The sequence below is a fragment of the Phalacrocorax aristotelis genome, chromosome 3, assembly GCF_949628215.1.
Source record: "Phalacrocorax aristotelis chromosome 3, bGulAri2.1, whole genome shotgun sequence".
NCBI lineage: Eukaryota > Metazoa > Chordata > Aves > Suliformes > Phalacrocoracidae > Phalacrocorax > Phalacrocorax aristotelis.
In genome coordinates this window covers 89,945,102-89,971,545 of record NC_134278.1, presented here as the reverse complement: position 1 = coordinate 89,971,545, position 26,444 = coordinate 89,945,102, and the positions used below count along the sequence as shown (strand labels likewise).

Here is a 26,444-nt window from a genome sequence, read left to right as displayed (position 1 = left end):
CATCTCTGCTCAATAAACCCTTTCTGCATCTTTCTGCACTCAGGGTTCAGACCAGCTGACCCATCACAGGGCTTACATGTGGGCAGCTCTAAGCCATGGGATGTTCCCAGTGACCAGCCAGAACCCTCCAGAGTGAGGACAGGAGTCCCTGCGAGGAAGTACACCCTATAGCAGCCATGGACTCAAACAAACAAGAAGGTAAAGCATCCTCTTATTTCACTTCTTGATAGTATGAAAGACAGCGAGGAATAAACCTGCTCTCACATGACCTGTCTGTTGGCAGCTGCCAGCCAGCCCCCTGAGAGCACCTGTTAGCCATGGCAGCTGTAGGCAAATGCTCCCTTCTTTTAGTTTAATAGAAATACCTGGGGTTTGAACTTTTAAAGTCTTGTTTTAGAAACACTTCCCTCTCCCATCTGGAAAATAATCCTGTGGCTTATGTAATGTCCAACATAAGAAGTCATTCCCTTCTCTTGCCTCGGACCCACCTCTGCCTTGGGACATACAGAGACTTCTGTCAAAAGCTACGTCTTACTCGAGGGCACTGGGATGAGGATCTGCTTCCCTCCCCCACATGCTTTGTTGCAAAGCGTTCTTGTTCATGTCAGTGCCACAACCCAGACTTCTGCACCAGTCCCGATCTTGCAAGCACCAATATGTATCCATAGGCCCCACTGCCTGCACGTAACCAGTCCTGCTACAGTCAGCAGCACTCCTAGAATGTTGGCAAAGCTCAGGGGTTTCAGGTCCAGGGTTTTAGTGGTTATCAGCTTTCGATGGTCTTCTTGCAGAGGAATGTGAGGCTGATGATACTTGCTTTCCACCCGAAACCCCTTGCAAGCACTGTGCTCTGCCCTGCCACTTCTGAGGTGACTATGTCCATATGCTGAGGAACTCTTGAAACTATGAAGAGCAGGGGGAGCATGTTTAGGAGTGCCCATAACTGTCAGCTGAGGAGAAAGCCTTGACCATCTCTTTTCCTCTTAAAAAATGCTTGGTAACATTCATTCATGGCATAGGTAATGGAAGAGTTAATTTCTCTATTATTATTATTCCAATTTGACTAAATTAGGTCTGCGCACCTAGGCCCCTGCACTACAGCAGGCTGAAAAGGAAATTAACTCAGGGATTTTTTCCAATTAATTGGTATGACCCCATGGGCTGTGGATGTTCACTGCAGAAATTGGGAGATAACCACAAAGCCCCTTGCTTCCCACAGTACAACTGTGAGGAGCCTCCTCTGCTCCAGCTCTTAGCAGTGACTTTATAGAAATGACCTGGGTTTTGACAGGATACATGCAGAGAGTGCTTATGCTCATGCTCATGGCAAAGGTGGGAAGTAAAATGACTGTAGCACAGATCCTCTGCAATCCTCTCCCCTCTTCTGGCCTTGCTCAGGAGCAGTTCCTCACTTTGAGTATGTCCAAGGACATTAGAGAGTGATCCATATGCAAATCCAAATGAAAGATCCCTACATACTTCTGTGGGGCTTGGGTTTCACCCTCTGTGTTATATATCAGATTGAAAATACCCAAAGAAAATGTGAAGAGAGACCATGGCTCTTCCTTGCTGTGCCACTCTTCTACCTAACACTTCTAGCCCTTCACAAAGCTCACCATTCAATAGGTCCACCACTTTGCAAAAACAGCATCTTCCTGTCCTCCCAGCATCTGATTTGTATTGTGCTATTAATTAAGAAACATGTCCTCTTGCTCTTTCCAGTCAGTCATTACCATCCCACAGTAAGACCCCAGCAGTAACATTTACATCAGAAGAGACATGTACCTCAGTTTTCTTGATTCAGGAGGATTGCAGTACACACCAGCTGCCTCCTCAAGCCTCTACTCCAGGCATCATGAGAAAGTTTCATCATTCACTTCAGGCCAAAAGTCAGTTTCTAGTTCGTGGGGTTGCAGAGAAAATCTGAAAAGAAGACCCACAAGTGCCAAAGCTGAAAATGAAAATAACCTGTCATTTAAAAGATGAAGCTTGGGACTTGGTGCAGGCTGGCTGCTGAGTTTTGACCCCAAACAGCTGGCAGTTTGTTCTTCCAAACTTCTCCCAGTCAGCCTGCTGCCCCTTGTTTTTCCCAGGAGGGACCTCAGAGGATATTCCCTGGAGGGTCAATGTCTGACCCTGCTACCCAACTCCATGGCTGCAAGACCAGTGAGCACAGGAAGAAAGTGGCACATGGCAGAGAGGGGCACACAGTCTTTCCTCCTCTGCCTCTTACTTCTGTGAGTCACTGGGGAATTTGTTCACATTCCTCTGAATCAGGACAAATCCTAGAGATCAGAACAGGGCCAACTCATAGGTGCCCTTGGTGGTAACCCATATTCCCCCTCAGGGGTAAAGAAATCAGAACATAGCTGTGCCTTGTAAAGTTCTGACTCCCAGGCTTCAGCTTTCTAATTCATGCGCTTACTGACTGCATAGAGTCCTCCATGCACCCTTTTCAAGTCTCTGCAGGACTGAATTTCTGTAGTCTTAAAGGCCCAGGTGGGTAAGTCACTGAGCAGCCAGCAGGCAGCATGGAAAGAGGGAGCTTCGCTGCCCCTGGAATTGGGCATGGGGTCACCAGTCATGAAGATACAGACATGGGTGAAGCAAATTCTTCGAGGAAAGAGAAAACCCACCTCGTGAAGTGACATTGCCATGGGGTGGTAATCGAGATGAGGAACTGGGTGGCATGGTGTTTTCTGGGAGTGAAGGCCAGCCAGGGAGCCTGACATAGGGAATAACATGGGAACCAACAGCCATTAGGCTGCAATTCCCTCAAAGTGCAATGGTGGCACAACCAGCAATATTTTCTGTTGGATAATTGAAGGTTTCTGCACAAAGAGACCAATGTTAGAAGAGGAAATAATAAATACAGACTTTTTGCTTTCAATCAAGAACCCATTAATGTCTAGAGATAACGTCTCTGCAGTGTACGAAACACTGCTGCAAAATAGATATAAGATCCTCCATGAGCTAAGTCTGTTCAGAAATGTTAAGTCTAGCTCCATTGTACAAGATCAAGTGGGATCACAATGCCACAAAAACCTAGGAATGATGAAACTGATTACAAGATTTTTTTTGTTGGTGTTACAAAAACATGATTACTGCTTGGAATGCATTGTGATAAAATATAACTTAGAGTTTAAAATATACAAATCAGATCTGCCTTTTTTTGAGATAATAGAAATAGGTACAAATACAGTAGAAGATAAAATTCACAATTTCAGAAGAGAGATTAATCAGTAATGCTTTAGGGGAAAAAACCTGTTACTTAAGGCTGGTACACAGAACTGAACTTCAAAGGGAGCAATTTAGTCTTAATTGCACATACAAGGTTTCTCACCTCTGCATGGATCAGCTTTGGACAGAGGACAGCAAATGAGGTGAATTTAATGTCTGATTTAGGTGAGCCATTCCTGTTTTATTTTACAAATTATATGGTGTTCACAAGTTCTAAAGTGAGACCTGAGTCCTTTAAAACTGATTTGTACCTCAAGAGGGACTTCAAGCCCTCTGTTCCAGTTATTTATAGCAACCATAATAAGTCATTTTAATTGACTGAAGTTCTTTATTCCCACAGGAGAGACTGAAAGTGTGCCTGTGAGTACCCCTGCAACACAGATTTCCCAGGTAAAGATGAGCAAAATGCTGTAACTCACTTCAAGAATTTAAAGAGTTAGTAATAGATAAGCTGTAGTTAAAAAGTTAAATTAAGTGGAAGGAAAAATGTAGATACTTACAAGGAACCTGGCCACTAAAATGTGCACACTGCATTAATAAATGTCATACATATCACATCTTGGGCCTCATCTTAAAAGACACTTCAGTTAAAGTTCTCTGCTCACAACCAGTTGTGTTTAGACAGTTGATTTGTGAGCTCAGCTAATTAACTAGATGGCATCATTAGCACCAATTAGAGAATATCAATTCACTGGGCTGGAGGGAGATTTCATGGCTGAGCTCTGATGAGTTTTCACCAAACCTGATGAACTGTCCCAGAAGCAAGGATGTGTTGATTGATGTGGGTTGGGAGTGTCTTACCCATCAGGGGGCCAAGTCTCCTGGGTCGGGGCTCTGGGTTATCCTGGCAGCCTTACACTTCCTTGGACCATGGGGTGCTCTTCTTGCCTGATAATCCAGAGCAGTTGGGCCGGCCACACTGTTGAATCTTGCCGCATGTCTTTGGCTTCCCAGCCAGGAGCGTGGAAACCCTGTCTTTGAGCCCATGTTGGCAAAAGGCGATTAGGACTAACAGAGGTCTGTGGTCACTCTTCAAGTTTATATTCTTGCCACAATTAGCCACCACGGATGCAACAACATTGTCTATACCATAACACAGGGAGCATTCTTCCTGTAAGATGCAGTTTCAGTGTTTCCACAGTGATGCTTCCTATGCATTTGCAGTCTGCAGGAAACTCAACAGAGTTTTCAGCACTTTAAACCTTGGTCTGGTTCAATATGGAACCGTAGTCTGAAAGAGAAACATAGCCCTGAACTGGAAACCCTAACTATTTGAGACCTCCCTTGTCACCTTTGCAACACTAATGCCCATAATTGCTTGTAAGTGCACCATGGCAAGCGGAGAAGATACTGCGTTCTAGTAACTAGTCAGTGCTTCTCTTGTCTCATACTCTTTTCCCATTCAGACAGCTCCAAGCAGGAGTTGCGACTGGCCTGCTGAAGGGCACAGCACAGTGGATCCAGGATGCATGGAAAGCTAGCACACTGCTGGGACTGTGTGCTGTGAACACTACACACACACATGCTGCTTTCCAGAAAAACCCAGCTGAGATGTGGATATCCTAATGCATTCTTTAAATGAAAGTTACCAGCTGGCTGTCCTTTTCTGCTTCAGCGAGAGCCCTATGGACACTGCACTTACTAAAAAAGCCTGCAGAGATGTGAAACAAGGGCTGATAAGAGCTTGCAGCCCCCTTTAAGTATCTTCATCATTCTCTTCTGTCCTTACCCTGCTTCTCTGCCTTTATTCCTACCATCCTTGCCTATGAATATAAATACTGGATATACTCCAGGGGCCAGGTTCCCTACCATTGTAAATCAGCTGCCTTCCCGCTATGAGGCATTGCAAGCCTTCCTAATGCTTGGCTGTAGAAGTGCTGTCCTTAAATGTATGAGTTAGCAGCTGTACTGGAAATTAGTTGTTCCCTGGTAAAAGCATACATCATACAGCTCAGAAAAATCAGATCCAGGCTTTGTGGCAAGTGTTGGACTTTATGCCAGATTAGGTTCAGGCCATGTCCTCAGGCAGCCCTCTTTTGCATGATGCAATGTTTACTTACTTCTTCAGATCAGCCACATAAGATGTGCAAAGTGATGGACAGTAGATAAGCTGGGGGAAGTAACACAGACAGTACTCCTTCATGGCCACAGAAGGTTTTGCTCTTTTCTATGATACAACAGCAGAATTATTCCTGTGCGGTATTTCTTTATCATGAGCCTGTTTTCTACTGATTTTTACAGGCTTCAGCTCAAGGTCCCTGAGAGCAGGCCCTGTTCTAGTATAAGGACCCTAGGCAGCTGCTGAGGCAGCAGATGCTAACAGCCATCCCTTTGGAAACACAGAGCCCTTGACAGCCTGGCTAGTACTGGGGGACATAGGTGGGGACACAGCTACTTGTGGAAGCAAAGGTGCCCTCTGATCCTCTTAGTGGCAGCCAGGGCAGTAAACCCAGCTCACCAAGGCTCTGCCCTCTACTTTCCATCCCAGCCCTTCCTTCCATAAGCCATCCCATCTCCTGGCCGTGACCATCTTCCCTGGGCTGCCTCAAATTCTGAACAAAGCTTTAGGCTGCAGGGACGGTCACTATCTTTTGCAAATAGCTCAAATTGCTGGCACCCACTGAGGGAGGATGGGGAGGCTCTGCAGTTTTGCTGCCTCTGGTCCTGGAAGCAGCATTAGTCCTGTCCACCTAATACAGCAGGTGAGACAAGTAGAGACTCAGCAAAGGTGATTTCACAGCCATTATATACACATAAAAATATATACACATAAAAATATGTCCACTCTTGCAAAGTGAAGTCAAAACTAGGCTGAGAAATGCTCCTTGTATGTATGTCGATCCCACCCTTCTCCTTCCCTCTAGCCACCATTACTTCCTCCGTGTCACGGTTCCCCCCTCCCTATTGGGAAACACTCTCCAGGTGGACTTTGCCAGAGAGTTCATATTCTCATTGGGCTGGAAGATAAGTGAGAGTCACAGGTGACTGCTTCTCAGTGTCCTATTAATCAGAGTCATCCAAAGTGGGGAGGAGATCGCTTCCTTTCCCTGTGGGCAGCTACCCTCAGAGCACAGCACAGTTACTTGGTCTCACTGAAGATTTTACTTGCATAGTTTTTCCACACAGAGCTGAAAAACGTCAGGGTAGCAAGTAAAATGGGAGTCATGGCCCCCAAGAAAGACAATCTGCTATAGATGCATGGTGCTGGATTCCTCACTGCATTGCTTTGTCAGGTTTGAGGGCCACACTCCAAAGGCCAGTGTAGTGTGTGTATCTTCTACTAAATTACTTAGATGCCTAAATGCTTTTTTCGAACAGTCCTTGGACAGGTTCTAAGGACTGTGACCATGCAGATTCATTTATCCTCTAAGCATTAGGTAGTTCAACATAAGTTGTTAAGGTATGTATTTATTCCCATGAATAGGTGAGCCAGGGCAACACACTACTGTTAAACTGTTGCCAAGTTTCCATGGTAGTATAAAATTTGTCTTTTTTGGTATGTGTTGCACTTTAGAAACACTGAATTGGCTTGACTTTCCAGGGGGTCATAAACCTGTGAAATGTCTCTCCAGTCCTGTAGGCATAATCACTTGGGCAAGACAAGCATGAGCTGATGCTTCAATGGCTTCCATTTGTTTTAACAGCCCATGGGATTTAAAGGATGGTTTTTCTACAGCTTGTTAGAAATGAGCTCAAACTAAAATCCACAGCTCAAGCACTACACTGCACTTGGCAGCAGTTTAAAGATAATATGTTGTTCCTGTACCACTCCACTCAGTTTTGGATCAAACATGCATCCAGTGCCACAAGGCTGTTTGTGGTTCCTTTCTATGCTCTGAGGAGCAGAGGAGGGAGTTCTCAGGGTTTCAACACTTCATGTCCAGCCATACAAGCCCTAGCAGATGTGGCTGATTGGTGTTGCTGGCTGCTTTCATCCATCAAGCAGCAAAGGGAAATGCAAGTATAAGATGCATTTCAGTGTCTGAAATAGCCACTGCAAGCTGCACGGGGCTGAGGAAGGATGTACCAGGCAGGACAGACCCAGGCTGGGGTCTGGAGCACTGGGAACAATACACAAAGATACCAAGCTATTACTGTGTCTGCAAAAACAGAGATTGGCCACAGTGAACCCCAAAATAACAAGTGGCTGCTCTTAGATGCAGAGGATATTTTAGTCCAGCCTCTAGTCCTAATCTTTCTTTTGGCTGCCTGAACTCTGCTTTCACAGAGTGTTTCAGTGCGAATAGACAGTCTCTGCAGTGGTCCTTTTTTGCTGACTTTTGATGATGCCTAGTGGTTTTTTACTTTGAAACCTCTACATCTCCAATGACTCCCATTACTCTACCCTTCACAAAGGATCTGTCTAGTCTGCCCCCTTTCTGGAAGCATCCAAGGAGGATATGGCCAGGCTTCTGGGCAGAAACATTTCATTTTGGGCTTATTCTCCCCAGACATTGTTACGTCCAGGGCCAGCTTCCAGACTACTCCACTGCTAGCAAGAATTGAGGCTGTGACATCTCCAATCCTGAAGCAGATCTCTAAACCGGATAGCATAAGATAGCACAGGATAGAAGAGAATAGTATATTTCAGTTGGAAGGGATGGATCTGACAAATCACCCTTCTTCACTTAGAGGAAAGTGTGTGATGCCTAGCCCTGATGCAGGCTAGCAGGCAGACTCTGCCTTGGCAATGTCAGCTCAGAATGGAAGTGTGGAAGTGTGGCGCCCACCTGTGAACAGGGATGTGAATATTAACATTTTGCACAGTTGCAGTACTTTATATCCCCCCACTTCTCCAGGCATGTATGTTACAATATCTGATGATGCTAAGACCATCTGGCCCTCCCCACTAGGCTGAGTTATCAGAACCAGTAAGGTCATTGCATCCCTAAGCAGCCATGGCCCCAAGCAGTCCCTCTAACCATTCAGGCTACAGCCACAGGGCACAGGGTGACAATTCCTGTGACACTTCTGTGTCACAGGAAGGTGTCCGCTGTGGTCAGGAAGGGTGGGTGAAGGGGTTGAACCAAGGGGTCTGGAGCTCCAGCTGGTTTGGGGAGTTAGGGTTGACTGCCTGAGAAGGGAAGATGTCCTCAGCCTCCTTCTCCCCTCTGCCCTACCCCAGCTCCTGTCAGTCCCACTCCTACCCAGGCAGCTCTGTGAACATGTGTCCAGCCAGACCAGACTGGGGACTGTGGGGTAAGCACTGGGTTAGGAGTGGGGATGGCAGGCAGACATCCTCTGTAAAGACGCTGCCAGTCTTGATCAGAGGAGGATGGTGCATGCCATTGCCCTGAGGTATCGGAAGCCATCTCTGCTCCATTTACAGGACTCAAGCGCCTGAGTTCCCCGGGGTGGCTGTCCTCTTACCATCAGTGCTCCAGTTTTGGACTCAGTTTATAACCAGATGTTAGGCCGAATTTCTGTTGTAAAGGTAAAAACCACTGGTACCGAAGCGCCTTGGGCCGCGACCTCGCTGTGGGCTTTGTACAGGCAGAATGAGCACCTTGCTCACTAAAGTGGGGCAGAGTCCAGGATCACCAGCCCGAGCTGCCCCTGAAGAGGGTGTCCCTGCTTAGCTCTCCACAAGCTGCCTACTGCCCCTCACTGCCCACCTGCACACCTGCCTTGTCTGCTCGCTCTGCCAGCCTGGCTCACCCCAGTCTGTCTCCTGCTTCACCCAGCTATCAACCGGCTGCCTCCAGCTTAGGTTGTGTGCTCTTCCAGCAGCACTAGGGCCTCTAGGGACAGAAAACAGGGAGAGCGGGCACAGTGTTGCTGTATGCCAGGGGAAAACCTCCTGCTCCCTCCCCATCAGGAGTTAAAGAGCTTCCTCCTCCCTGGAGAGGGCCTGCTGACCAAGGACAGAGCTTCTCCACAGCCCTTAGAGAGCGAGGAGGTGTTAGACCTGTCTGGGGAAAGCACCAGCCCCACAAGCATGTGGGGGAGGAGGACTTGCTCAAAAATGGACATGTTCTTGATTGCTCAGCTGCTTTGGGGATTGGATAATCTGGCTGCTGTTATTGCAAACCTTCTTGGCATGTTTCAGGCTGTCCTCTCCTTCTACAGACTGACAGGCTGCAAACTGCCAGGGAGCTTGGTAAAACTCCAAGTCTAAAAAGGGGCATATTGACTGCCCAAGACAAAAACCTCCTACTCTGTACTGAGGCTGCAGCAGGGGCTGAACCTCCCCCCATGTCTCCCAGCCATGACAGGAGGAGGAGAAAGAGGACAGCACCTTACAGGATGGGTTACACCCAGCCTTCATGCCACTCTGAACCATGGGTGACCCTCAGGGACACAGCCATCTGCATCTGGGAGGAGGGACTGAACCCACCATGTTTGTGGTTCCTCTAGTTGCAGGCATTAGCCTCTGAGTTGAAGGCGGGTTTCACAGAAGCAATGCAGGAGCTGTCGCGAATCCAGCATGGCGAGTATGCCCTCGAGGAGAAGGTCAAGAGCTGCCGCTGTGCCATGGAAGAGAAAGTGGCTGAGATGAAGAATTCCCTCAATACGTTCAAGGTAGGAGTGTGACCTGTGGGGGGCAGGGGACGCTGCATACCTCCCACATTAGCTCGGGTGGCATGGGCCAGCATTCCCCTGCTTCCATCAATCCTTCCTGCTTGCAAAAACAAATGCGCTGGCAATTTTCAGATGTATCTGGTGCACTTCCTTTGGCTTTGTGTCTACCCCAACTACTCCAACCCAAACATAACCTGTGCCCTGGCCTGTTTAGCTTTCTTGAAGGCCCATGAGGCAGCGCTGCGAGCTACCCTGGGCACAAGTGACCCTCGCTCTGAGCTGCCATGCAGCATGCATATGGTCTGTTCACAGGCTGCCGCTGGGCCACTGTGCCATACCTCTCCCTAGGTCAGGTCTCCTGCATTTCCTGCAGGAACCAAAGCCACTGGGGAGCAGGGAATTAACACAAAACCCTAAAGTTTTTGAAGTTGCATTCCCACACAGCTGGGAGGAAGTGCTGCTTGGTTTGATCTGGCCCAAGAGGATAAAGACAAAGGACTGGAGAGAGAGCACAGCAAGAAGGCTTGATGTACACTTTAAACCAGCCAGCGCCTCCATGCAGAAACTGGATGACTGCCTGTGAGGAGGCAGGCAGAGGAATTGTTTTATTGTTTTTATGTTAAATTTTCCCCATGGGGCTTTGCTGAGTCAATAATACCTTGTGACGTTCAAGAGGGCTGATTACTGGAAAAGCCCATTACTGACCCTGTGACAGGGAGACAAGGATGGCACGAGGCAAAAGGAGCCCTGTGGTCCCAGGTGAGCAAGGGGAGACAACAAGAAGTGTAAAGGCACATGGCAGAGTTCTCAAAGCAACCAGAGGCAGGGTTATCCAGGACATTGTTACAGAGGAAAAAGGGGGTTTAAAGTCCAGGTACAAGGAATTATGCAAGCAACATGAAGGGCAAAGGCTGCTCTCCCTCTGCCTCATGCCCATGTTGACCATCCAAATGCTGAGCTCCCAGTGAAGCCACCTTCTTGCTTGGGGAAAATCCCTCTCCTTTGATTTACAAGAAATTTTTGAGTCTCCCTCCTCCATCCTGCCGCTTACATTGATGAAACCTGCAGGAACTTGATGCATCAGAGAGCTCTACATCTGAGTAAGGCTTGGTTGAAACTGCCTGAGGGAGGATGTGCTGACAAGGAGGTTATGGAGGGCCTCATTTCCTTAGGAAACCAGGCTAAAAAGGCAGCTCGAAGGCCTGACTGGCAAAAGCTTATATATGTGAGTGATCACACTGGGATCTGAACCAAGTGCAACATGTGAATTCACATGCTGGAGAACTGCAGAGGGAAACATGCTTCCTCAGGCCCACCTCCAAATGCCATTAAAGGTAGGAGTCTGCCCAGCGCTTTCAGCTGGTGGTGGATGAAGCCCCATGTCTCCATCTCCCACCAGTGCCTTAATCATGTGACATCAGGCCAGCTTGGGTGAGTTGCCCGTAGATGAATTAAGGATTGCCATGCTGTGCATGGCATGTATTACACACGGGACTTGCAAAGGAAGAGTGTCTCATCACAGAGCTGCTCTCTGCAGCACCCTGAAGCATCTCTAGCGCACACCAGCAGCATTCAAAGCTGTGCTATGTAAGGCTGATGGGCACCCTGGGAATGCTGTGCTTTTGCCTGTTTCTCAGGAGGAGCTCAGCGATGCAAAGTCAATGATTGAAGAAATCAGTGCCAAACAGGAGGAAATGCAACAGAAAATTGAGCAGCTGCAGCAAGAGAAGCGGCGGGAATCACGGAAAATGAAAGCTAAGTAAGGGCCCAAACCCCAGGGCTCTGGAAGCACTAATTAGCAGTGGTGTCCATTTTGTTCATTTCCTTATAGCTTAATTTCTTAATCTTTTCATGGCTGGACATGTGTATCAACCCTGATTACTACTGGAAGCGCTAGCCTTCAGTTCACCCCAGACTTTTAGACACACACCCCACAGAGCAAACACAGCAGAAAAAACATCAACACCTCACTGGGATTCCAATGGAAAAATAGTCCCAGCAGCTCTCAGGGAAACTGGGGCCTGTGTGAAACACACAGACCTGCTAGAGCCATGTTGGGGCAGGAATATTCTTGAAAGTCAGGAGCCTTCACCATTACGAACTATTGCTAAGCCACCCCCATCCAGACAATACCACTGGAGTTTCCCCTTCCATGTGTGCAGGACTCAGCAGGCTCCTGATGGTGCAGTCATGCTCTGCTTTCCTATCACCAGCCTTTTCTTCTCTGAGCAGAAGCATGTTTGCACTCTGCTGGGCCACACTGTTGCTGTGATGAAGCTTGGCCCTGATTAGCCTTCTTCAGAAAACAGAGTTTTGATGATGGGTATACAGTTGCCTTGATGCAAACACTTTGCAAATCTAGGCTAGCCCCTTAGCTAATTAAGCCATTTAATTAGATGAAATATGCTCTGCAAAAGAACAGATCTGAAATAACCTTATCCTGTAGCCAGTGGAAGTTACTTCCAGAACATTGTTCATGAACTGCATCAAAGCCAACTCCATCAAAGCCAGCTCCTTTCCTGGTCTCTGCTGGAGTTGTCCTACTTCTGACCCTGCTTGTACTTATACTGGTATCTGCCACAACTGTAGTACAGGAGCTTCACCTGTAGCATTCATACTTTCCAACCGTCTCATTCTTTGTATTTGTACAGAAGAGCACAGAAGGATGATCATGGGTCACAGACGGTGCCTACCCCTCTCCAGGGCAGCCCATTTCGATCCATTAACCTCCCAGAACCTGTGCTGATCAACGAAGATTTTACAAGTCTTTTACACAACGTGACTTACGAAAAAGGTAGGAAATAGAGTAGGCAAATGCAGTGCCTTCCTCAGAAAAAAAATCCAGAAAAAGGCCACTAGGGTAAGAGGACACCAAGTTTTCCTCAGGTACCAGCAGCACAAAAAGAGAACAGGGGTGCTCCCCTTGGCAACACTGCTCCTGGGTCTGTGCACACACCTCAGCATAGTGTCTCAGGATAGCAACCTTAGTGCTGGCCTGGATTCAGGAGATGCTGCTCTGTGAACACTGTCCCAAAACCAATTGCTTGCCTCCTCCAAGGAAAGGGAAGCAGGCTGGATCTTCTTCCCTGTAATGCTAGTGGCACAGACCAGTGGTTGATTTGACAAGGGGACACAGGAGTTGGCACATAGATACACTAGGATACAGGTGCCACTGCTCCTTGCATATACACACTGCTAGGAGAATCACTGCCCCTTGTTAGCTGCAGAAGCTGCTACCCCATGGTGTTAGTGTTACACCTTGACCAGGAAAACATTGTCAACTGCCAAACACTTGTGCAGGTTGGAATCAAAGAAAAGGTGATGGACAAGAGCCTTTTTTCCTATAATCAACTTTGGGGGTCTAAACTGGTCTATCGCTCTATTGCTGTTCAGATAGGAAGACGCTAAACACATATACATTTAAAATGTCAACAAGGGCAGATATTGGATGAAAACCATGTGCTGTTTTCTACTCTGTTCTGCTCAGAATCTGGCCAGTCATGCCCCCTCTACCCTCACAACCCTCTTGCACATCCATCTCTCTCACTGCCCATTTCTTTCCAGTTGTATCACCCCTCCACTCCTCCATAAGATCCATTCCACCCAAAATAGCAGCCATGCCTCTGTGTCAGGCCTCCATTTTCTTGTTCTGCATGCTGGGTGCCTTCTACCCAACATGCACTTACTGAGGAAGGACAAGCCAAGACTGCTCTGCAGTCCAAGCACATACAGCACCAAGCACAACAGGGACCCCCACATTAGCTTGCCTGCAGGTGCTACTGAAACAAAGACCGCAACAAGAGCCACAACAGTAAAGACCCTCCTTAGTGGAGGATCTAACAGGGGTGTTTCCATAGCAAAACGTGAAAGACTGGAGGATTTAACTATACTGACTGGGCTTGGCAGGAGGAAGTCTGCTCTACAGCTGTCTTCTCTTGTAAAGTTCTCCTTTGTACTTCAACAGTGTCTGACTCCAGGATCATGCCAATGGGAGAAGGAAGGGTGAAAGTTGTAGCAGGTCCAGGTAGGAAAATATTGAACTGTCAAAAAACAGTAGGACAATGATTCAATTAGAGTGCTTGCTTTACTGCACTGAAGAAATTATTTCAGGGAACACATTTCACAGGAATGTCTTTCACTTTGCTGTGTACCTCCATTTTCATACTTGCAGTTGAGATATGAGGGCAAACCTGAGTCCCTGAAGTGCCAAATATCTGAAAGACAATGCACAGGATTGATAATTTGGCAGGGAATACCTTTCTGCTGCTTTTGCAGGTTCTAAGTTCCTTTGCAGAAAGGAAGAACTGAGGCTTACTGATACAGCCATGAATAATGAGCATGCCATTTTGCCACTTGGGAAGAGATGGTCTTTGCAGTGACTACACACCAGTGGAACTGGTGAGCTGAGCTGTTTCTTCACCCACCAGCTTCCAGATTCCTTGTAGACATGTCTGAATAGTAACAGAGGAGTTTTTCTGGTAAAAATAAAATTTTTTCAGAAGAGAAGGGTATAGTAAGGGGACACTAAGGATCCTGGCCAGCAAAAGGACACATGAGAACAACCATTAGATGTTTGCACTGTTCACTAGAAGCACTCACTGTTCTGTATGGCTCTTTTGCTCGAATCCACTTGAAAAAAAAAAGAGGACAAAAGCTACGGAAAATGGTCCATTGCAACCCAAATTCAAGTATTTGCATTAAAGCAATTCCACCCAATGGCTCTAATGCACCTGCACCCTCCTCTACCTTCTCTGTGATTCAATAGCCTCAGACTACCAGTCCTGCTGCTGCTGTGTAATCACACCACACTAATAAAAATTTTAAGAGCCATGACAGTATGCAACTACTGAGAATGGCATTTTAATCCAAATTATAACAATACTTTCTGCTACTACAATACCTGCCAATAAGTGTCATATTACCAAGTCGTGAAATGTCCCAAAACCCTGAAGTGAAACCATACTTGGAATATATGTTTTTTCTTTTCTAACAGGTGTCTAATTTTGGACCTTATTTGGCCTGAAAATAAATGCTGGAAGAGTGCAAACCTTGTCCTGCTGAAGTGCTCACCAACTGCACTTCTGTTTGTAAACTAATGCTACAAGGCTACAGCCCTTGTGAAGCACAAAGAATGCTTCAAACTCTCCTTCCTGTACTTCAAATGGATGATAATGCAGGTTAGCTGCCTGCTGTAGCATAATCTGTCAGCTGAGATGTCAGGACCCATACAGCTGTTTGTCATTGCAGGAGCAACCATAGAGACAGATGACAGCCTCAAGCCCACCTTGACAACAGAGGGGCAGTCGAAAGTGCATCTGCCGTCAACAGTGTGGAAGCAGCCCAAGGACACCAAGGACTGGGGAGATGAATATATTTCCAAAGAGCAACCAGAGAGAGGGAAAGACATGGGCCAAAGCAGATACAGCTCAGCAGACAACATTATATGTGAACCCTCTTTGGCTGGTAAGGATGGAGTTGAAAACTCTGGCTAGAGGGGCTCAAAGCTGCATTCACATCTGGTGTGAGCTGGTTGGTAATCAGCTTCTACAGAGACAAACACATGCCAGTTTCTCCTGCTAGGGGGAAATGTCTCAGGGCCTTGGTGTCCAAGCCTTCTGACCTTTGTATTTCCTGGCCTGTGCCATTGACAGAATTGATTTGCACCCAAGACACCCATTCTCTTTTCCAAGACCTGGCAGGTTCAGGCTACTGATGGGATTGTGACATAGTTGCTTAAGCAGATGAAAAATACAGCTCCTCATTCTGCAGGAAACTGAATGTGAATCCCTGGTAGTTGTTTGGTCTTTGCTTGTTTTGTGATTCTTAGTAAAAATAGCGTTCATAGGGGAGCGCACGTTTGCTTTGGAGCTTTCTTGGCAAACTGTAGCTCCAGTCATGTCTGGGGAATGCTGTGGAATCAGGCTAGCATTTTATATTTTGGGAAAGTAGACACACAAAGACAAGACATTAGTGTCACTTTGACAGTTTCTCCTTTCGTGATTTAATGTCAGACCACCAGTCTAACATGAGGCTGTCACCGAGGTCAGCATTTCCTTATTTTTAAACTTAACCATTATCTTCTGGAAGCCAAAAGGCAGAACATCGCTTTGGAGCTTCTGGAGTCAGAAAGGAAATATGTCATCAACCTTTCCTTAATCCTGAAGATCAAGGCCACGTTGCAAGGGCCAGATGTGAAAAGAAGCACCAAAGAGAGAAGGTATTTGATTTAGTGTGCTCTCTCTTTTGGGGAATTGTCTTCAGTCAATAGTCTTTCTGCATCATCCTCTCTCCCACTTTTCCTTATCTGCACAGAAATCTTTGAACACTTAGACCTTATTTCTAGTTGCAAATTGGAGGCACTGGAAGGTTTTTGCAGTGATTAAAGACTTTCCTGCCTGTCCTTGCATCTTGTCCACCTTGCACCCCAAACCATTTCACTACTACTTCATTTCAGTCTCTGGAGTCCCATCAGTCTCCTATTCTTGTTTTGCATGCCTCCTGCCTGGGTGGGAACTTCGTGCATTCACTGCCTGCTTCTCCCAGTCCGCAGCTCCAGCTCTAGAAGCTGCTGTGGGCATAAGCCCCTGGCTAGTGGCTGCCATCCATCAAGTATCAATATATACAGACATACACATGTATTTAAACACACATACAAAAACAGTGGGACTGACCTAGCTTAGCAGTTAAACCCAGCTCTTTGCAAAGGCCATCCCTTGTGGCAGCTGTCTTAGTTCCCAAGATGGGATAGCTCTTACAGCTCTCCCCATTCACTCAGTTTTGGCCTGGGAGTTCCCAGCCCCTAAGCACATTTGGGGAGCCCAGTTCTTGCTAGCTCTCATTTTTTTTTCTCTTTCCACTGTCCATAGGAGTCCCACATCCAAGCAGTCATTTGACAGAAGTCCACTGTGGGACATGTGGTACCTGAGTTGATGAGGACTCAATTAAGCAGTTACATGACACACAGAGTTCAAACTGAAGCCTGATAGTCAGGTTCTATTTTTACACTTTTTCCCAGGGACCTTGCCATCTGGCAAAATATTTAAGTATTTGACATCTTCATTCTAATTTTGGATGAAATCAGTATGAAATGACAGAAAGGCAGTAGCACATTTTGACCAGCTCTGCATCAAAGAACTGGCTTGTTAAAGGGTCTGCCAAATGAAACAACATACAAAGCAGGGGAGCTTTCCTCCAAGCACCCTGTGGGATGACTCAGGATCATGGTCCTTCTTAATTAGCCACAGCAGCATTGCCTTGGAATTTTTAGTTCTTCAAATTCTGGTCAGCTACACAATGCACTGGAGAGTCAGCCTAAGAAAACTTCATAACTTTGTAATAGTAGCCTACTGGAGAGCCTACCTGCACGTACACAGCAGACAAAACAGGGCCTCTGGTGCAGCCAGGACTCCGATAAAAGTCGTTAATAATACCTGTGTTTAATGCAAGCCTGTGCTGACCACCCACAAATGCACACTTCAGCAGTACATGCTTAGGACTGTGCTTCTGCTGTGTGTAACCAGTCTGATATCATCTCCCTTCAGTTTCTTCCCCAACTCTTTGCGGTACCTGGTCCAGCAGCATGTCGATTTACTTCACGCTCTACAGGAGCGAGTCCTGAGCTGGCCACGACAAGGGATCCTAGGAGACATCTTCCTAAAGTTAACAAATGATGAGGTAAGTTACAGACCTTTCTGGACTCTTTTGCTATGATTCATTATGTTGTACTGATGGCCCACAGGTGGCCAAGACACCTTGCAGCAGAGGGTCTGTGCTATGAAACTGTGGCTAGGGTAAGACCTTTCAGCCAGCCTCCTTTGACCAGAGTCCCGGTGCATGGTAGCCCCTTTGTCATAGTACTTGGTTGGTCAGGGAGCCCACCCACCATGCCAGACCCACATGGGGGCATGCAGTCACATAGCACAGCCCTATAATAAATGCATGAGACCTAGACTTGGTTGCAAGAGCCACACACAAGCCTTGACAGATTGGATGTCTGTATTCACAGTGAGGGTGTGAAAAGAGCATATTTCTTATGCTCCCCTTCCCCAATACAGTTTTCTCAGAGTTATGACAAGTGGGTGGGCAGGCCCCTTATCCCATATGGTTTGTAGTCCCAAGTTAAACAGCACCTCCTTCTCAGGGTGGTCTGCCTAACCCTGGGTGAGCAGTGGGACCTCTCCTGGAAGGATGTGTGAAAACCCATCTGATGCTTTATAAATTTTATGAGTCTTAAATAAGAAAAGCTTCCTTATCCCCAGCCTCTCTACCCCTCCCATCTGCTATAAAGCTTTATACACTGCTCAACAGCTTTTCTTGAGAAGTCCCAAGCCCTGAAGTTTCACACAGTTAGCAGCTCTGCTGCACTGATGAGCTCGCAGGAGTGATGGTGAGGAACCAACAGTTTTTCGTTCTGGCAGGCTCTATGACCAAAAACCTCTCAAGTTTGTTGTTTTCTTATTTTTCTTTTCTAAGAATAATTTTCTGGACTACTATGTTGCTTACCTGAGGGACCTGCCAGAATGCATCTCTCTGATCCACGTGGTGATCCTGAAGGAGGTAAACTTCCTGCCTGCTTCACAGATATGTAATGGCAACATGCAAGCTTGGATCTCTTCCTGTTATGCCTGCCCACGATAGGACTCTTCTGCCAATCCACATTTCTGTTACCAAATGCCAGTTTCCCAAATGCTGCCACAGCTGACATGCACCCACAAAAGGCACGTTCATCACTGTGTGCAACCAAAGCTATATTTCTGCTGTGACATGAAATAATGTCCCAGAACAAACCTCCCAGAAAACTTGCCTATGAACATGCTACCCAGACCTGTCCCAGGCAAATGGAGGACTCATCCAAACAGGGAGACCAAGAGTGAGGCTGTAAGTGCTTTAGAGAGAAAACAGTCTCTATGGCTCAGCTTCAGGTATTTGGTCTCACACCCTTGATTCTTGGTTTACACTAGGAAAAAGTTAAATAGAAAGTTAGTTTTAAAGTGCAATAACTAAACCACACTAGCTTGCTTCCAAGACATCTTAATTTAGAAGTCAATCTCATTTTGTTTAACTCATTTGAGCCTAAACTAAAAACTTCATTCTCAACAACAGCTTCTACCTGGGGTTTCAGTGAAACTTAACTAGTGTACTTTAAACATAGACCCCTACTTAATTAGGCTGAGTGTCCCTCATTTATAATCCCAAACCTAAGGAATTCCATCCTTAGGACTGATACTGCTAGTGGAAGGAGTTGCAAGTATCCCTTCCAGAAGCGAGATGAAGACCAGTGTATTGTTATGTACAACTGCCACTTGACCGGTGTGCTTCTGTGAACTGTTGTAACTACTTACAGCATAACTACTTATTAAACCCCAGAACCATTTGTAAGCAGGCATGTTTTACAGGTGGGAGAGACTCTGAAGTGGCTTTCTCTGTTTCAGGTAGAAGAAGAAATCAAGTCTGATCTCTACATTCTGTTCTTCCATATAGTCCAGCGAATCCCTGAATACCTTATTCATCTACAGGTAGGGCACCAGGTTGGAAACTGTTGAACTCTTATCACAATATGTGACTTTTAACTCAGAGCTGGTATTCATAGCTGGTTTACAGGGCTTCTGGCTAACCCAGTGGGCTCTCTAAAAAAAAAAAAAACAAAACACAAACCAAACCCAACTTTGAAAGGGAAAGCCAGCTGAGAATTACTTAGTTTTCATCATTTTTACCTGAAGCTTGCTTCTATTTGCAGTTTGTCCATTTGGCCTGCCAGAAATAACTTCTGTCCTCTGGGAAGCTGAAAGCTCTGCTGCCCACTGCTCTGGGACAACACAAGGCCAGAGATAGGGCACACCTGCAATGAGCTCCGATCTAAGTCCTGTAACAGATCTGGCCTCTTCGCTGAGTGGTCCACATGCCTGTTAGCTGACAGACTGAGAGGGCTAGAGGCTCCTAGGGCCCAACCACCTTTCCTACACAGACCTTGCTGATAAAAAGAGTTCTGGTTCACAGGAGGGTTATCTGAATTGTACTAAAACATTTCAGACGAGGCAGACACAGAAAGCAAGCCCTATAAAAACAAGAGATTAGTTTATTTATCCAATTCTAAACTCAGCCAGTGCATCACCCACGCATCCCATGATTACATTTACAGTGGTTACTTTTTACAGTGTGTCTGCACTGGGAGTAGTAGGAGGCAGGCCCTGTCCAAGTCCCTCAGAAACTGGTGCTGCCTAGAAGAGCTCCCACAGGGCAGTCAGTGCCATGGGCACTCCAGACCACTAATCCATGGTCCCAACAGCACCTCCTCCCCAGAAAGGGTAAGGACACCCTCCAAACAGCCTGCTCTCCTCTGTGCCCCAGAATGTCCTGAAGTTCACGGAGCAAGAGCATCCTGACTACTACCTGCTGCTGGTGTGTGTGCAACGCCTCCGGGTTTTCATCTCACACTATAGCCTCCTCTTCCAATGCAATGAAGACCTGCTTATACAGAAGAGGAAAAAGCTGAAGAAGTAAGCACAACGTCAGCTCATTTTCTCTATCACTAGGGAAAGGGAGGTGTGGGAGAAGCCTGGAAAGATGGGTTGTAGGTCCAGGCAAGATCAACAGGCACATTGCTCTGTCGAAATAAAACAAAGCCCTCTGCATATGAATGCTGGAGAAGGCCCTCTACTGAGGGCCTTCTGAGGTCAGATTTGGGATGGGCCCTTCTGTCTAACTCAGACAGTGAAAGGAAAATCAGTTTAATCCTTCTAAACACAGCAGCCACATGCTTCATGGGAACTTTTGATTCCTTAAGCTGATGGTAAAGTCACTCCCCAGTGGGAGAATACATGGGGACTTAGCTGCTTTGGGCAGCTTGGGGCCCTTGTAAATGCCAAGACTATTGCCTGAAGTCCTCATAAGCTAAGATTGAGAAAGAATAGTGTTAACTTTTTTTACTGGGGGAGTGGGGTGGGAGAAACAAAAGCCTCCCATCACCTGTTTGAGATGAACTATGATAGAAATGACCCTGAACATAGATTCTCAAGTTGTGGTTCAGAAGAGTTCCTTGAAATCAAGACTTTACTAAAATCAAAATCTAGTTGCCTTTGTTCCTTGTGATGATTCACTGGGGGAGTAGGAGAAGATCAAAGTTCAAGGGAAGCTTCCAAATATGGAGGGTGGTAAAGGGCTGGAGCAGACTGCTGGGGAGGGACTGCCATCAGGAGAGGCATTAAGAACAGGACAGAAAGTAGGACACCCTGCTGACTGGGACAGACTAGGTGGAACAGGTGCTTCCTTGGGGTGGGAAGAGGTGAACGGGAATATTAAGGTCCCTCCCAGCCCTGTTTTCTATGATTCTACAAGCTCGTGCTCATTCCCTGCCTTATTTCTTAGCACGACGATGGATTTCTCCTCCCTCAGGTCATCCCTGGTGAAGCTGTACAAAGGTCTCACCTCCCAGTGTACGAGCCAAGAGGTTTCTCCAACACCCAGTGCAACATCTATCCGAGACAGCGGGATCCACTCTGAAGAGACAATACAGTCGTTCCCACCAGCACCTTCCTCTGGCACGACAACCCCGTAAGCCTATTGTCCTAGTAGAAGGCTTTCAAAGTAGGCTGAAAACTCTCTCATCACCCATACTATGCCAGTTACACTATGAAGTTACAGTCATTTCCAAGACATTTCCCTGTGTATACATAGAGAGATGAAGGGCTGCCTCCTTCCTGCTATCCACTACCATGTGGCTTATAGCAGGAAACATTTCAGAGCTCTACCAGGGCTGTCAATGCTTTTGCTAGCTGTCTTAACAGTGTCCCAGGGAGGACATGCACTTGTGTAGGCCTGGCAGTGTGTTTAGTAATACTCAACATTATTCACTGTCAGCATTACAAGAGTTAGGAAACACAACCAAGGTTTAAACTAGCAAAAAGAATACTTTGCCACACAGCATGTCATTGAATGATGGAACTCACTGTCACAAGATGCAAGTACAAAAGGGTTCAAACAGACATAAGACTAATTTAAGAAAGACAGGGCTACTGGTAGCGCCTGACAATTTTTGGCCATTTCTAGCCTATGGATAGGTGCCAACTGAGATGAACAGAGAAGTACACTAGACTTGCCTTTTTGCTTATGTCAGCAATTTATAGCTGTTGTCAAATGATGTAAGGAAGCACACTAACATGAAGAGTTTGGCTTCATCATTCCAAGTCCCCCCAAGTGGTAGTGTTATTAGATAAATCCACAGCCTCCTCCTCCTCAGACTACCCAAGACAATCTTCATCCCCTCACAGACACGATGCTCCAGGCTCCCATCTTAGCAGCCTCAGCTGGCACCTTCCCGGTTTCCCCACATTCATCCTGAACTGAGGACCCAACATGAGTCCAGGTGGGGCCTCATCAGCACTGAACAGAAGAGGGGAAAATAACTCCCCAGGCTCAGCTGGCCATGCAGCTCCTAATCCAGCTCAGGTCAGGGTTTGCCTTGTCTGCCATGAGAACATGCTGTCAGCTCATCTTTACCCTGGCATTGCCATAAACCCAAGTTCATACCAGGACTACCGCTCAACCCAAATCTCCCAGCCTGGTCTGATGCTTGGGGTTATTTTGCCCCAGATGGCGAGCTCTGCACATCTTGAACATCACAAGGTTTCTGTTCCCCCACTCAATTCATTATGTCCCCAGAAGATGGCAGTGGGAGTTTCCTAAGTAGTGTTCATTAAGGGCCATGGAGGCACCCACCCTGCACCTAATACCTGATCCAGTGCAGTACTCTGCTGATTTACCTGGAACACACGATGGTAGGAGCCTTCCAACTATTCCTGACACACTTCTGGAGTCAGAGTCACCCTACCCAAAAGAGGAACCTTGTCCATCTGAAAAGACAATCAGTCGACAGGAAAGAAAGACACAGCCCCTACGCTAGAGAAAGAGAAGGAATGTAAAAACCCAAAATGCAGATGAACAGGAGAGAGATGGAGCAGTTGGGTTCTCATCTCAATTTCTATTCATTTCATGGTGTAGAGTACAAAAATCAGCCATAGCTACTGGATAAGCAGTTCTACTCCTGCAAGTTTGCTCTTGCTAACCCAGCCAGACAATTTCTATTAGTGCCAGCTCTGTTACTGTTCTCCAATATATGAAAATACCTTTTGGCCTTAAAAGGAAAAGAAAGGGGCTTGGGGAGTGACGGGGGAGGGGGGCTTGTCATGCTGTCTCTTGGTCATCCTTTAGTATTCCACTTCCTTCTGTTTTCTTTTGTTTTGTTTCTTATTTTTAAGGCATTTAATGCCCCAGATGAAGAAGCCCCAGCCAACCGTGATGGAGAACATCCAGGCTGTAAAGCCCCCTGACTGGGAAATGGAAAGTAGAAAACACGAGAGGCCAGAGAACATCCTTGCATCCTCTCAGCTCACAGAGCAGGAACTGAAGGCTTTGACTGCCCCCTTACAATCCATCCCTGAAATGGAGTACGAAGCACCACCAGCTGATGCGGTGGGAAACACTGAGAGAGCCATCAGGACCTCTGTGGAGCTGCTGCAGGATGCGAGGAACTTTGCACCAAGCTATGAAGAGTTCGACTACCCTGGGGAGGTTTTTACCCTGCCAGGCCCCTATGAAGATGATGCCTTCCAAAACCTCACTCTTTTTGAGAATTGCTCCCCAGCCTCTTCTGAGTCCAGCTTAGACATTTGCTTCCTTAGGCCTGTTAACTTCACATCAGAACCAGAGAGGACAGATCATGCCTTACAGCCATTGCCTAAGAGCTGCACTCCTGTAAGTAGCAGTACTTACAAGCGTGAGATGTTCCACAGCAAAGGCAAGCAGCTGAGCAGGTCTCTGAAGGAGCTGCCAAGGAGCGCTGAGGGCGTGAGCACAAGACTCTACAGCACACGGAGCAGCAGTGGGAGCCGGCTGCAGCAGAAGGAGAGGAATGTCCAACCTCACATGATCTCAGCCTCATCTCGAAGCTCCCAAAGGAGCTACTTCCCTCCACAGAGAGGAGCGGGTGAAAAACAGAGCTTTTTGGAAGTAAGGAGGCTTAAATAGGAGAAAAAAAAAAAAAGCACATGGTGGTGCAGAAGCAGCAGCAGCAGGAGAAAGATCTGAGATACAGTTAGGGCAGAACATGCCAAAATAGCTTCCAAGTCCACACATTCAAAGTCCTCATCTGCATGTACATGCCCAAGGGAGGGACAAGACAGCTCCTTTTCACATACATCTTCCCCGGGCACAAGCATGGGCTTGAGGCACACAGCTGACTGAGTGACAGCTAGAACACCCTTGAGACAAGATAGCCTCTCATGTGTCTCTAGCTGTCACTGAGCTTCCCCCACATGTAAATGTTGTATCTGATCAGGGTCACTGAATATGTGCAAAGCTGTTTGAAATTAGTGCTATAGGGTGGCACCCACTTAAAAAGGTGCCTTTCCTGCTGTGAAGAGTGCTGGGTTAAGAAAACCAATGAATTTAGTATCAGATCCTCAGCTGGTGTAAACCAGCATGACTCAGCTGAACACAGCCCATTAATACCAGCAAGGATCTGATCCATCAGTTTTGTTTCACCTGTGTTTGTTGCATGGATTATAGACCCATGCTAAAATCTGTCTGAAAACAGAGCCCAACAACCACTGGCATGGCAGGCGGGACACTCTAGCCCTTCAGGGACACCAGGTCTTGTAGGAACAATGTTTCTGCAGTCTTCAGTACCTGTTCAGAGTCAGCTTTGAGCTGTCACAGTGACGGGGGGAGATGCCCTTCACACTTCCTGAGGAAGAAGCCAAGGGTGCTGTGAGGTGCTTAGCTAGTTCTCTCAGTGATGCCTGGAGAACCAACCTCCTGTTAAAATGAGGCAAGATGCAGATGATGCTGTAGATGCAGATGATGATGGGAGGAAGGTTCCAACAGCCTAACTGAAAAGGCAGCAAGGAAACCTCAAAAGGAAAGAGAGAAAAAAGCCTAGTGAGTGAAGGAGGTGGTAGATGGCTGAGCAGGGGAGATGAAGCAGAGGGAGAAGAGCTATGGGGACACAGCCCCCACAGAAACAGGAGCCTGTGCGCTCTTTGGCACTCACCTGCACAGAGCTGGCTGCAGATGTGGAGCTAGTCCAGAACTGCAGGACGTGTTCTCTCCCACAGAGCAAAGGAGACCACTGTGGCAGTGATGGGCAGAACTAAAGAAAAGGGACTTGTCCAGACCTTGCTGGGAAGAACTCAGCACTCCTCTGAAAGGAGGCAAGATAATTTAGTAGCACATTTACTGTAAGGTGTGTGTGCTAACAAAGCCTTCTGCCCCACAGATATAAAACCAGGCAACAGCAGACCCAACAGAAGAGTCTTTCACACTGTATCAGCTCAAGAAGCCTGAAACCTTCCTGCCCTAGGATAAACAAAGCTCATGAGCAAGGAGAGAGTGGGAAGTTCCTTCAACTCCCCATGCTGGCTTGCTCCCTCATTGGCAAAAGGGGCTAGTAAGCTCCCCCTAGACAAAAGCTTATCAAGGAAGGCTCCAGTTCCCTCTAACAATGCTTATGCTTCCACTCCTCTGCCATGGCCTCAGCCTCAGAGCCAGCAACAAGCTTTCTGCAGAGGTACCAAGTGCTGCTGAGGCCAGAGTGACCTGTGTCTCCCAGCCTTGCCAGCCAGCACCTCCTCACCCACCAGTTCCCTCCTAGCACAGAGACAGAGAGAGAGAAGGGGACAAGGATGTGAGGTTGCAAATGCTGGTTAAATTGTCTTTTCCCTTTTAGGAGCTCCATGCAGAAGACAACACCAGGTTCTGCCAGAAGGATGACAATGAGCAAACATCCTTCAGCGACCACAACCCACGGCACGAGCCCAAGGGGGGTTTCCGGAGCTCCTTCCGCAAGCTCTTCAAAAAGAAATAAGCAGCCCCAAGAAAGGCAGGCCACAGCCTAAGTGCAACAGTGTTTCCCCAGGTCCCTGAGGGTGGAGACAGACAGCAAGGCCCCAAGATCCCCCCTGACTAACACAGTAGGTGGAGGGGTGGGGGAGAGGAGACTGTCACAACTGCCTTACAATTGCATCCTGCTCTTCCTAGCACAGGGCAGGGCCAGGCTATGGGTTGAAGTGGAGCTCAGCCAGCAGGTCCAATAAGCACAGGAAACTGCTAGCTTTCACACCTGCCTGACTTAATTTTCCTTGGAGTTTTGGAAAGCTTTGGCTGAATCCCACTATCTTCTCCCCCTCATCCCCCAGTGCTGCTTGATTTGCCATACACCTTTGCTCTTCCAAATTCAAGCCAGGTCTAATTTGGGCTCACCCACAATAGAGGGGTTGCCTTGGCATCCTGGCCGGAAGTCTGAAATTCCCCTCTTTCCTCTACTTCCCAAAGAAAAACCACCATCAAAGATGTCTTCCAGGAAGCCAGCTTGATTACCCTGCTGGTTTGAGAAGGCCTAATAAGCATCAGCTGAAGCACCTGGGCTTTGTACTGCTTAATCAGCAGCATCCTTTCTTTTGGACTTGCATCACTCCCCCAAATCCTCCTTCACCTTTTGTGTGGTGTGCCATCTCTTGACTTGCCTCCTGCTGTACGAATCTCTGCTCCTGCTCTCAGAATTGCCTGTGTCTCCAGGCAGGTGATGCAGGCTGAGCCGAGGGCCTGCTGCAAGAGACAAAGACTCTTCTCTACCTTATCCCCACTATGGATTGATGCAGACACTGACACAGTCACCCAGCGTACTGGCT

General features: G+C 47.2%; 1 protein-coding gene across 1 annotated transcript; it reads left to right on the top strand.

Annotated features, from left to right (window-relative positions):
- The first annotated feature begins 176 nt into the window (after positions 1-176).
- ARHGEF33 (Rho guanine nucleotide exchange factor 33) lies at positions 177-25,762 on the top strand. The gene is made up of 16 exons (XM_075089876.1): positions 177-198; positions 3,581-3,630; positions 4,647-4,694; positions 9,598-9,762; positions 11,400-11,521; positions 12,414-12,556; positions 13,727-13,786; positions 15,010-15,225; positions 15,850-15,979; positions 17,304-17,436; positions 18,235-18,318; positions 19,194-19,277; positions 20,110-20,258; positions 21,127-21,312; positions 23,016-23,766; positions 25,484-25,762. Exons 1-16 carry the CDS (start codon positions 177-179, stop codon positions 25,619-25,621), a joined length of 2,481 nt encoding a protein of 826 aa, XP_074945977.1. The 3' UTR covers positions 25,622-25,762.
- Positions 25,763-26,444: the final 682 nt, after the last annotated feature.